At 36.5% G+C, this 12979-nt stretch overlaps 1 protein-coding gene across 2 annotated transcripts in view; it reads left to right on the top strand.

Moving 5' to 3' along the window:
- LOC138706670 (uncharacterized) overlaps nt 1-12979 on the top strand; it is a 507718-nt gene that overhangs the window by 472286 nt on the left and 22453 nt on the right. Inside the window, exon 4 of one of the 2 annotated variants that reach the window (XM_069836229.1) lies at nt 12342-12614. In XM_069836229.1, the coding sequence (XP_069692330.1) occupies nt 12342-12614 (273 nt within the window). Of the gene's footprint in view, nt 1-12338; nt 12615-12979 lie in introns of both variants that reach the window. The other variant, XM_069836228.1, reaches the window with a different exon arrangement.

The following is a 12979-nucleotide window of genomic DNA, read 5'->3' as shown; positions in this document are numbered from 1 at the left end:
AATAATAATAATAATAATAATAATAATGATAATAATAATAATAAAGCTGTTCTATGAAAATTTAAACTCGCGACTATTTTTTTGCATTAAATGAACGTATAACTTAATTGCTTTCTTTTTAAATTGACGAAAAATGTCACATTACTCTGTTGTGCATGTTGCTGCAGTATTCTTCGACCTTTTGGATGAGGTCCCCATTCTCCTCATGTGAATTAATTATGGCGAAATGAGTCCGAGGTCCAACGCCGGAAGTTACCTAGCAATTCTGCTTCGATTGGTTGAGGAAAAATCCCCAACCAGGTAACTTGTCCCAACCAGGATTTGAACCCGGGCCCGTTCGTTTCACAGTCAAATGCGCTGAAAATTTATGCTTTAGTTATATTCCACAATTGCAGACAGGTTTTCGTAACGGAAAATCAACATTTAAAAGTATTTTTTCACACTTTTATTTTTGCTGGACTTTTTTTTTTCTTTATTGTGCTAAAACAGCATGTTCCATTGCATACAATATTTGCAATACTACATGCTATGTTTATGTTACATATTTTACAGTTCATAGTTGATATTCATATAGCAGTACACTATTGCAACATACAAAGTCGGTTAAAATAGATATTACAATCCAAAAATTGAAATATATAAAATTATCTACTCTACACAATATATGATCAACTAGACAATTATAAATCTTATGCTTAAGTACATTACAAATCCACAATTAAATTATAATTATACCTTACAAATCCAAAATTTAAAATATGTATTACAAATCCACAATTTAAATTGTACCTTACAAATTCACAATTTAAAATATTATACATTACAAATCCACAAATTTAAAATATGCATTACAAATCCACAATTTAAATTATACATTACAAATCCACAATTTAAATTGTACCCTACAAATTCACAATTTAAAATATTATACATTGCAAATCCAAAATTAAAAAAAATATATATATGCATTACAAATCCACAATTTAAATTGTACCTTACAAATTCACAATTTAAAATATTATACATTACAAATCCAAAATTTTAAAATATGCATTACAAATCCACAATTTAAATTGTACCTTACAAATTCACAATTTAAAATATTATACATTACAAATCCAAAATTTTAAAATATGTATTACAAATCCACAATTTAAATTGTACCTTACAAATTCACAATTTAAAATATTATACATTACAAATCCAAAATTTTAAAATATGCATTACAAATCCACAATTTAAATTGTACCTTACAAATTCACAATTTAAAATATTATACATTACAAATCCAAAATTTTAAACTATGCATTACAAATCGACAATTTAAATTGTACCTTACAAATTCACAATTTAAAATATTATACATTCCAAATCCAAAATTTTAAAATATGCATTACAAATCCACAATTTAAATTGTACCCTACAAATTCACAATTAAAATATTATACATTACAAATCCACAAATTTAAATAAAATTTTCTACTGTATACAATGGATGATAAGCTAAGGACTTATATTCAAATACTGTACTAAAGTCTGGCAACAAATTTAATAATAATAATAATAATAATAATAATAATAATAATAATAGGCTATTTATTTATTCTGATTGAATTAAGACCATCAGGCCTTCTCTTCCACTCTACCAGAAAGAAAATGAAGTTTCTCATACTGAGAAGTTTAACTTTTTACTGCATGTTCTCAAAAGTATGGTTAACAAAACTGTAGATTTTGTTTATAAAATATGGTTAGCCTATATTCTAAAAAGTAAAAAATAAATATATTATCCGGACACTGAAAAGTTATTTTTAACTGACTTTCAGGTCATTCATACATTCAAAGTTAAAATTATGGCCGTGTCAAAGATTGTGCAAAATAATTTTTGTCAGGTCTATAACTTATTTTTTATGGGAGTATACATTTTGAAAAAGGAAAAAAATAAAAAAAAATGTTATACCGATAACTGAAAAAGTTTTAAATTGATACTAATGAAGTTTGGGGACTTTAATGCTAATAACAAGAGGTTGCTGTACAGAAAAAAATCAAGTCTCTATCTTAAAAAGTTGTAGAAAATATAAATTTCATCCATTTCATCTCTTAACTGCATTTTGGCCCCCCAAAGTACCGCGGTGCCCCGGTTGAGAATTACTGTTCTACTCTACATCTTAGATAAGGGGGCATCACCATGAAAAAGGATGAGAAACACTGGCCTACTGTCTTCGCGCTACGACTTGGCGCGGGGAGTAGATAGGCTGGACGGGGGAACTTCACGCTACACTCTGACCTGAAAACTTCAGTCCACTTACTTGGCTACACGGGAACGGAGTCAGACATAAAAGATTCCGCATCTTCGGTACTGTCGCTATGATTATCATTATCACATTTTTTCAAAATTTCTGGAGTATGATCTGTCCACGATAATCGTCTGTTTATGTTCCAGCCGTGTATATTAATTCGAATCTCTCAACAAAGCCATTAGCCCCACCGCCCCCATCCTGATGGACAACGATGAGTGTTCTGGACATATTTACGGTAGTCAAAACTCCCGTAACATTTTTATCCTGCCAGCACTTGGGAAACGTTAAATTGGTAGGTCTATCTATCCGCATTTCGTCCAGATACAAAATCGGTTTTTCCACTTTCCTAAGCTTTCTTATTTGCTGTAGATATCTTCACGTATTCTAATTTACAGTGTTTTCCTCAATTTTTTTTTCTGCTGCACACTTCTTCCACCTGAAATCCTTTTTCTTCAGTATTCGTCTTAATGTTGTCTTTCATTTCAAATCAATTTTCTCTTGTAAAAGGGTAGACGTTTGTTGCAGCTTGGTACTATTCTTTTACTTGTTATTTAACGACATTGTAATAATTACTAGCTTCTTCAGTGTCGATTGAATTGATGGTGGCGAGATAGTATTTGGTGAAATGAAACCAAGGATTCGCCATAGATAACCTGACATTCGCCTACCGCTTGGGAAAACCTCGGAAAAGACCCAACCAGGTAGTCAGCGCAAACGGGAATCGAACTCACTCCCGAGAGCAACTGCAGATCCTCAGGCAAACGCGCTACCTCCTGAGCTACGCCGGTGGCCCTCTTTCTTTTTCAAATACAAATTCTCAATTATAATTATCTTTTTTGTCAATCTCCCGTCGAAGTCATCTACATTTGCGTTTCGGTAGTCTGGACGTTTACATTTTTTTTCTCCCTCGGGTGTCGACAACGCACTTTCTTCTGTGCAGTCTTTCATTTCATTCCTTATACGCTGTATTGTTCTTGTGGATAGATTAGAGTACTTTTCTACCTTTGCTGTAGGTTTCGTAAGAGGAATGCAAAGGCACTGTTGTTCTTTTTCTTCATCACAGAATTATTTTGCACTTCTAATAATATTCCTTTCTTCGCTATAGATTGTCAATCCTTGTTTCCTCTTTGTCGACATATTTACAATAAACAAAAAACTGCTATAAACCTTAATAACAGTATACAATAACATAAATTCTATTAACTATATTATTATCAACACTATTAACACGAAAAGCAAAGGATAACTAAATCAATACAAGAATTGTGGTATACTGAAAACAATTGTCTTGTTGAAACTAATAAAACACTACAGTAAAAACCCCACTATTATTTTCACAAAGTCGCAAAGATTCATAGACACTTGCAGTAGATGTTTGTGAAACAGGAATATTGCAGTGAACAGCGCGGTGCGCATGCGCGACTGTTTCCCCTCCGCCCCGTCTAAGTACTTCAGCCGCCTTCTCTTGGCGTGACAACAGTAGATCACGCAACTGCCGCAGAGGTTTTGTCAGTAGTTTCCCCGTTGGTAACATCTGCAGTTGAAGTGTTTTGAAGCAGGTATACGTACATAGGCCATTTCTCAGACGCAGGCTGCTGTGCTGGGAGTGGTCCCGTCCCGTCCCGTCTCGTGCAGGTGTCGTCTATTAAGCCCACACAATCCAGTGACGAATAGAGCCATGTTGATCTCTTGCAGTTACGCTCACTGCACACACTTCAGAGTGACGTTACAGATTTCCTTGAATGCGACGTTGCTTACGGCCAGTTTTACCAACGTCACAGCATCTAATTTTCTAATGCTTGGTTAAAATCAGAACTGTTTAATGAAGACAAGTTCAAAGAAGAGAAAAGTAGTAATCTATCCCTGAAATTGTAGACCTTCACGGTGATTTCATTCACCAGTAAATGTTTTAAGCTGGTCCACAATAAACTGGAAACGAAAACGGAAAGCGAAGAACGTGAACGGGAAGATTTTGATTCACAATAAACCGAAAACGGAAATGACTATTCATGTTGATATGTATGTCAATAATGATATGTAAAAATCGATATTACGTCTTCTTTGTATAATTGACCAATGGCGTTCTCTCATGAGTACAAGTCAGTCAATATAAACGCAGGTTAACCAACTTCAAAATTTAAGGCACGAAATATTGAAGAATTAAATTCACATGGCAATCTAGTCGCATATACACGTAGCGTATAATCTGTGAAGTGATTCTACTGAATTTCTGCGTTAATTACAAGGAAGGAATGGACAAGAAATTATATCACGGCCTCCTTGCTACAAAATATACGACGGCCAAGTAGCTTTTTGATGACATCAGAATGAATCTAGTAGGCTGTGATCGAAAACGAGAACGGGAAAGTTAAAACTCGACAAAGTCTCCGTTCCCGTTCCCTGGCTCCGGCAAGCTTCTCGTTAATTGTGAATGCTCATATTTAAATACATTAAAAAAGTGTTTCGTTTTTCTTCTCGTTTCCGTTCCCACTTTATTGTGAACCAGCCTTTACAGCCATTCCGGGCAAACTGGGAATTCCAATGAAAAGTCTTTTTCAGAAATATTTGTTTATTATTAGTGTAGGACTAGATAAGACTCTAAATTTAAATGTTCTAATGTTTTATTAAAAAAAATATTTTACAAGTTTTATGGGCATTGAATCTAAGTGATCTTGGCTGGGTAATAGATACTTTTTTGTTTCCCTAAAGTTAGCAGCACCTAAGGCTGGTTCACAATAAACCGGGAACGAGAACGGGAAGCGAGGAACGTGAACGTGGAGATTTTTTATTCACAATAAACCGAGAACGGAAACGGCTATACATATCTATATGTATGTCAATAACGATATGTGAAGTCGATATTACGCATTCTAATGTTATTTGTGTGTGTGTGTGTGTGTATATATATATATATATATATATATATATATATATATATCAGTAGCGGCCGGTGATTGAAATCCACGGTAAGGCCAGATGCAACTAGTTTAAGTGCCTCCGATAGGAAATATTTGTTTATGATATTAATAATAATTATTATTATTATATTATTAATATCATTATTACTGTATTATTATTAATCTATTATTATTACTATTAATGAAAAATAATTTCACTCACCAAATAAGTTGTTATGCTCTGAGTTTCAGTGATTGTTTCAGTGTGATGAAGCAACCCATACTATGTGTCGAAATTCCCCAAGATTCAAAATGGATTAATTCCCCTTTCTTTCTTTTCTTTTTATTTTTTTCCTTTGGCAGCAAGGCCAACAGAGAAGTTTATTTTGCACCACATTACCACTTAACAATTTATGCTGCCCATACCAGGATGCAATAGAAACTCGCGTTTTAAGTTTATCTGTCAGAAAAATTGTCAGCGATGTCGTAGGTATCTCAGTAGTCTCTCCCTTTATTTAAAACTTCCTTTCTTTCAGTATTATTTCTTCTCGAAAAAGGACACACTAACAATGAATTAACTGCACCACCATTATTTCTCGCATTTATTTCTGTTTATATTTTCCCGAAATACATAACAACATTGGTCCAGATTCGCTACTGTACTATGAAGTACAATAGTAGAACACTCTCGCTTAAGTCATAAACTAAGACATAAGGGGAGAGAATAGTGTGGGTCTCTGCCTACCAAAGAGCTGGAATTTTGTTATTTATGGCCTATTTAGGAAGACAAGTCACCACTGCTATTCCCACTCCACTCTACCCTTGAGGCCGGCTCATGGAAGGGAGAAGTGAAACCTGACCAGGCCACGAGGCCTGACGAATTGTGCCTCAGTTACAACATTTTAAGCGCAAACTCAAAGCCCGCGAAAAGACAGGAAATGCATAAGCTAGACCCGGCACGAGCGATCCTGGCCTCAGGAACAAATTTTACTGCAAAACAGGTCTATATACATCACAAGCCAGACGCGGCACGAGCGATCCTGGTCTCAGGAACAAATTTTACTGCAAAACAGTTCTATATACATCACAAAGTTTTCAAATGCTTCTACAGCGATATATGCTTCATTCAAATAACTAATAAAAAACACAAAATTTGATTTCAGTTAAGCCAAGTGACTGAGGCCCGGCCTCACTTGCCTCAGTCAATCAGCCGCCACTGATATATAAAACCAATGACATTCTTTCATGAATGCACTGAAAAGCAAATACAACCCGTACAGATAACAGTGCCCAAAGGCAAGCAAATGCAACGCGAAAATACATGATATCTTCATTTCGATGTAGAACGGAGTAAGCGCAGTCGTTTTTAGACGTTGACTTTTATCTTTGCAGAGGTATGGATGCTTTCCTTTGGTCGTTTTGTAGAAACTGTATGTTACCCTGGTCAAATGAGGTTCCAGCTAACGACGTTTAAGTAACAGGTGATTATGAATGGTGCACAGCAATTACATTTTAATCATGGTTACTATCTAACCGTGATATCGTAAACCATGGTTACTACATTTTTAACCGACGTTGATGCATGTGGCCATAAATATCACAATAACATCCAACGTAGAGCTTAAACTTTTCAAGCAATAGGCTAACAGAGATAAACTATGAATCCTCTATCCATTTTTTATCTGGGTATTTTTTTTCAAAGAATATGTAAAATCGATTTTCAAGTCTTGCTCACTAAGAAAACATTATCCCTACTAATTTTAGATTGTACCAATTTACTCTGAAATTGGAAAATTTATGCATTTCCGAGTCGATGGTTATGATAACTTCGAGTGCATGGTGGAACAGCAAAAATCTGCTTTTGAGTGACCCGTCTGTTTCAAGAGTCCCCCATTCATATACTTACTGTAGTAGATACAGTATTTAAGGAGGGCAGGAATCTTTCGTAAGAAATTATAATGCGAAATTATACAGATCTTACGGTCTTGCTGTTTCGGAGAGTTCTTATTTTGAGTTCCCAACCGTCTTTTGAGATTTAGTACTTATGTGGAGTTGGGAAGGGGCACGGTGAACTTTGGATGGGCACTCATCCCTGGAGGCCCCTTTTGGCGCCGACTCTGTTTACACAGCATCGACATTGACTCACAACTTACTGTTTTTTGTGGCCTGTAAATTTTCTTCGACGTGTTACTTTAGTACGTGGTTCTGTCACGTATAAAAGAATATGTACGTCTATCGGAAAGCTTTCTTAAGAATTTATTTTTTGACGTCGGTGGCTGTTGATTGATGTTTATATTTGTTATAAATCACAGAAAATATTACAGATGGAAAGAAATTTCTAATGTATTCCTGGTTCCGGGAACTTGCCAGAGATCCGCATAAGAAAGAAGTATGAATTGTAAATTTAAGTTCTAAAATCGATGAGGTTTTCAAGAAAAACGAATATGTTGTTGCAAGCGCGATACAGAGTCATCTAAAACGAAAAATGACACTTCAGTTGTACAGGGACATCACTTTATTTTTACTAACATTTTTAACATTAACCTGGCTATATTCGGAAACACTGTTACCCCCCTTCCATTACAGGAGTTTGGAGTTGCTAGTGCAATATGCAAACAAATCATTTTACTAGCTATAGGAGGAGAGAAAAGTAGTGTATCCATTTATGTTGCAGGGAAATATAGTGTTACGATTTTCAGTTTGGTCATTACTTTACAGTATTTTATCAAAAAACAGTAGAATAGTAACAATTTTTTTTCACGAACTCAAGTCTTCAGGCGGTTATATATAGATTATATAATGTCTACTTTATTCAGCATATTACTAACCTAATTTATTCCTGAGAATTTTGTGAGCACTTCCGTAAGAAACCCCAATTTCTACAGCTAACTTCTTGACCGACTTATTATGACCTCGCTGCATCCTTTCTCTAGCATCTTCTACAGCATCTTCTGTCACCTTTGTTGGCCATCTTACACTTTTCTTCCTTTCTGTTCACTCTGTTGCTCTAAATTTATCTACCAGATTAATGACATTTCAACGAAAATATTCCGTAATGATATAATCAGGAAATTGCGAAAAAAAAAAAAAATAAATAAATAAAAAAGAAAAAACTGTTGTTCACATTCGGTTATATTGTAATTCCAGTTTCCATCATCGTCCTTCATACCTACAAATAGTAAAACAAAACTCTTGTTTAAATAATGCTGTTAAATACCGTACCATATTATAGGGTGCCGTACTTTCGGTAACTCTAATCTTCACTTGTGCTCAGTCCACACAGATAAATTCAGTTATGCTACTCACCATACCTGTGTAAAAATAAACTTCAATAATATAAGCCCTTTCTTCTATAAAAAACGTAACATATTTCTTAAACACACTGTACTTTGTACTGTTTACTTCACTGCTAGCAACAGCGGCCTTACGTTTGTGTGACTGACGTTAGCAAGGACATTAGTGAAAGGGGTGGGAGTCAAGTACATTTAAAAACGCAGGTACAATAAAAATTGAAGTAAAAATAAAATGATGTCCCTGTACTAAAAAATTTAATGTTATTGCTGAATTTGCCTACAAACCTTATTTCGTCGTCTAATTCCGCTGAATTAGCCTGCCATACAGCAGATAGGCCTAAAGCCTAATATAAACAGCATCATTGTTAGTGTCATTCTGATGTGAATGTTTCCAAAGCGGACGATCGTTTATATCTTGTAACTTAGTTGACTGTCAACCCTCTTGGTTTCTCTATCTTTAGCAGTTGAATATAATGTTTTTACATTGTACTTTTGTCCGCCGAGTTAGCTATGTGGTAGCGTGTCTGTCTCCAGACTAGCCGACCTGGGTTCGGTTCCAGGTGGGGTCAGAAATTTTCGTGTAAAATTTCTACCACGGGACTAGGAGAGGTGGCGGTGTACAACTTCTAATCACTAGATTGTGTACCAATATGCCTGGATTAAGTACAAAATTTCTACGCAGTGCATAAGAAGGGAAGGCATATGTCACTGTTGCTAGTGATTCGTCCATCGGATGGGAACGTTAAACCTGGCGGCCCCCTTGGTGCTATTCGACAGGAGTAGGCTACGTGTCGGCACCGGGTTTCCCTTTCTCCCTTCATCATCCTCACTCGTTCCCTACACAAACACTAATTACTAGACTTCGTGGAATTGCCACGAGAATCGTAAGGTTTACTACGCACGCGGTATAGACTGTATGAGAAGGGGGCGTGCAACGGATGGAGTATGCCTCTGATGTAAACACTGAGCAGTATACTGCGGTTACAATAAAACCTGTATCCTCCAGTCAAGAAATATAATGAATGATCATTGAAGTAGGAAATGTCTAAACATGTAAATATACAATTATTTTGTAGTGAGATATATTAACTCTTAAAATTTAATGTGAGATACTCACATCATCCTTTAATATATGCATTGCAGTGAAGAGTTACGTACATTTTGAGCGATTGCAAAGTGAACCTCCTCCGGTGGTCACTCAAACAGTTTTTATATTGGGAAAATGTACGTTCAACATCACACGATTTAATAGGTACATATTTGAAGAACGGAAATTCACTGCTTTTTAGTACACCAACCTCAGACATCTTGTCGTGACCTGATGGTACATCATTTATAATACGAAGTTGTGAATAGGCAGAATTTTCAGCAATAATGTTTCTCAACTTACATTTCACTTTTTCTGAAATTAGTGAATTGTTATTTTGGATAACGGTTTGTGATACTTTAAGGACTTCTGAGAGTTGTACTGGCTGCGGGGGTAAGGGTATTCCAGGGGCAATTGTTTGGAACAGCAACACTCTCATTGTAGTATGTTTGATTGAATTCTTGTCTACACTGAACAAATGTTAAGCTTTGACTATTCCAACCACAGTAATGCAAAAACAAGTGCTTACGTAGGTATACATTATCTGTAGCTGCTCTATTTATTTGGACCGGTCACATCTCTTAACATGAACTGCTTATACTACGAGACCGGGCGGTCGCTCACCTCTTCTATACTACCGTACATCGGCAACCTGATTGCATGCTGCGTGTGGCAATTCAACGAAGTCTACTAATTACACATATACTCATCCTAGTACAAGGCATAATTTTTCAGGTTACGTATCATGCATAACGTGGCCCGCCGAAGTGGTGTTCAACTTGAAAATGGGCCACAGTCCTGCCATCTGTCCGTAATATGTGAACCCGAATCACGCAACTAAAGTGGGTAGGCATTAGGTACACAAATTGGAGTTTTATCTGCAGATCTAAATTTATTTCATTTGACACTATTTTTTTTTGTCAGTATCAGAATAACCTTTGTTTGAAAATATAGGTTCCTATTCTGCATTTACGTATTAAGGAGTCCTTCATGTGCTCACGTTGTTCTGAAGGGTACATATACAGGGTGTTCGTGTAAATGTAGTGTAGGGAACGGGTGGGGATGACGATGGAGGTGAAGAAGGGAGAATAGCACCAAGGGGACCGGCAGGCTTAACGTCCCTATCACTATCAACGATGACATATTATGCCTTCTCTGTTCAGTTTTGTAAACAAAGAGCGTAGGACCGCTTCTAGTACGCAAGGAGTAAACCAAACGATGTTACAAACAATGACGCCAGTGGTGACTTGTAACCACAAACTCGTAATTTTCTCTTGCGGACCCATGTTTACAGAGACTTTTTTGCTTCTATTATCATGTCATTTCAACCGTGTAAGTTTGCGGTATTCTTTTTTTTACACGCCCTGTATATTTAAATGACCCTAATGTAAGGTTGCAGTCGCCCTGGATGGTGCAGTCGGTATAGCGCTGGCCTTCTGTGACCTAGGTTGCGGGTTCGTTCCCTCCCAAGTCGATGACATTTAAGTGTGCTTAAATGCGACAGGCTCATGTCAGTAGATTTACTGGCATGTAAAAGAACTCCTGCGGGACAAAATTCCGGCACACCGGCAATGCTGATATAACCTCTACAGTTGCGAGCGTCGTTAAATAAAACATAATCTCTCTTTGTAAAGTTGCAGTTTTGTTGATGCGCCCTTCTGGCATGATACCCTCGATATGTAAATTCAGTTTTTAGTTAATTTAAGTGGGTATATTTTCCAGACCTGTATTAAAAATGTGGAATTTACAGCATAAGTAAAGGTAAATTGACAAGAGCGCTTTTTAAATAAAAAAATAGTAATATACGTTACAAGAGCGGTACAGTATGTTGACGTTTTCATGGTCGAGGAAAAGATTGAAAAAGCGAAACGTAGTTGAGCTTTTTTAATTTCCGAGAACATGAAAACAAACATACCGCTCGTGTATCGTACATTATTTTGTGCGAAGATCGTTTATTACATACCTGAAAGACGAATTTCTAATTAGTTGCAATTAAATCTCCATGTTGGTTTCTGTTTAATGACGGCAACTTCGGAAAACCAAAATATCTTTCTTCAACATTGTTGCTATAAAATGTTTTCTGTGTTTACTATACTCCAGCAGGCCGTGATGTACGTCTGCCTCCCCCCCCCCCCCAGTCTATAAATGCGAACTTAAAACGAACGGTAAGGTTATGTAATGATTTATTTTTCATTTTAATATTTTAACAATATTATTTATGTAACATACTGCAGGTAATAACATCGGCATCTGGAATCTTGTTGATTTTTTCACGGCTTCCTTAATGTTACTCGTATCAGGAATGCAATAAGTTTCGTGGAGTAGTAGACTTTACTTAATTTTTGCAAATATTTAAAAATAATAATTAACATTGCAATTTAGGCGAAATTGCAGTGGTAAGTTTCCAATTTATAATTATTACTATGTTAAACGTCTCTAAAAATAATATGTTAAAAGCCTAAAGCAGTAAAATGAATGTTGCTCTTAAGCGGTAAGCAGAGGGAAATTGTTGTGTGTGTTACATTGGGAATACTGAATGTGATATTTCACACTTACCGCGTATTGGTTCTGTGCGGAAAACAAGCAAATACGCACGATCTCGCACAAAATAATTTATTTCGATATAACGAAATTTTACTATGATGAAGAGAAGTGATTTCAGAGGTCCCTGGGATTTCGTTAAACTGGCATTTTACTTTAATATGAAACTTGTCACATTGTAACTCCACAGGAAGTGAAGGAGAGTGTGTCTGCTGTCTGTTAGCAGCGGCTCCGGCCTGAACCGGGCAAAGAGAAGCCTGAAGGCGATCCGGCACGACGGGGACGGGGACGACCCGGCGGAACACCCGGTGCGACACCACGGCAAGCACCGGCGGAAGCTGGAGCCCCGCTCCAGGCGTCTGGGCGCCCACGACGCCTGCTACAACACCAACCAGGTGCTGCTCATCATCGCCGTCACCTGCGCCGTCAACTTCGCCTTCATCTTCACCGTCATGACGCTCGTGCACGTGTGCAACCGGTCCGGCGGCAAACTCGACGGGTACGTATGCCAGTCTCTAGTCAAAATCCAGTTATCACGTTACCAATGATAATATCGTTTATGGTTAATTTTCAAGAACTCTTATTCAGAAGTTCTATCTTTCAGAATCATTAAAATATATAGCATATACGTCCTGGCAAATAAAACCGAGTTCTTCCCTACTCTACTGCCTTGATTTATTTCTCCATTTCTCTATGTCACTATTTCTTCTTTTCTTTCTTCATTTTTCTTTTTCCATTTCTATATCCTTTTTTTCTAGTGTTTCTTTCTTCATTTCTGTATTGTTATTTTTCTGGTGTTTCTTTCTCCTTTTTCCATTTCTATATTCTTTTTTCTTCTAGTGTTTCGTATTCCATTTCTTCATT

This window comes from Periplaneta americana, chromosome 9 (genome assembly GCF_040183065.1).
Source record: "Periplaneta americana isolate PAMFEO1 chromosome 9, P.americana_PAMFEO1_priV1, whole genome shotgun sequence".
Lineage (NCBI taxonomy): Eukaryota > Metazoa > Arthropoda > Insecta > Blattodea > Blattidae > Periplaneta > Periplaneta americana.
This window is presented reverse-complemented; position numbering and strand designations above follow the sequence as displayed.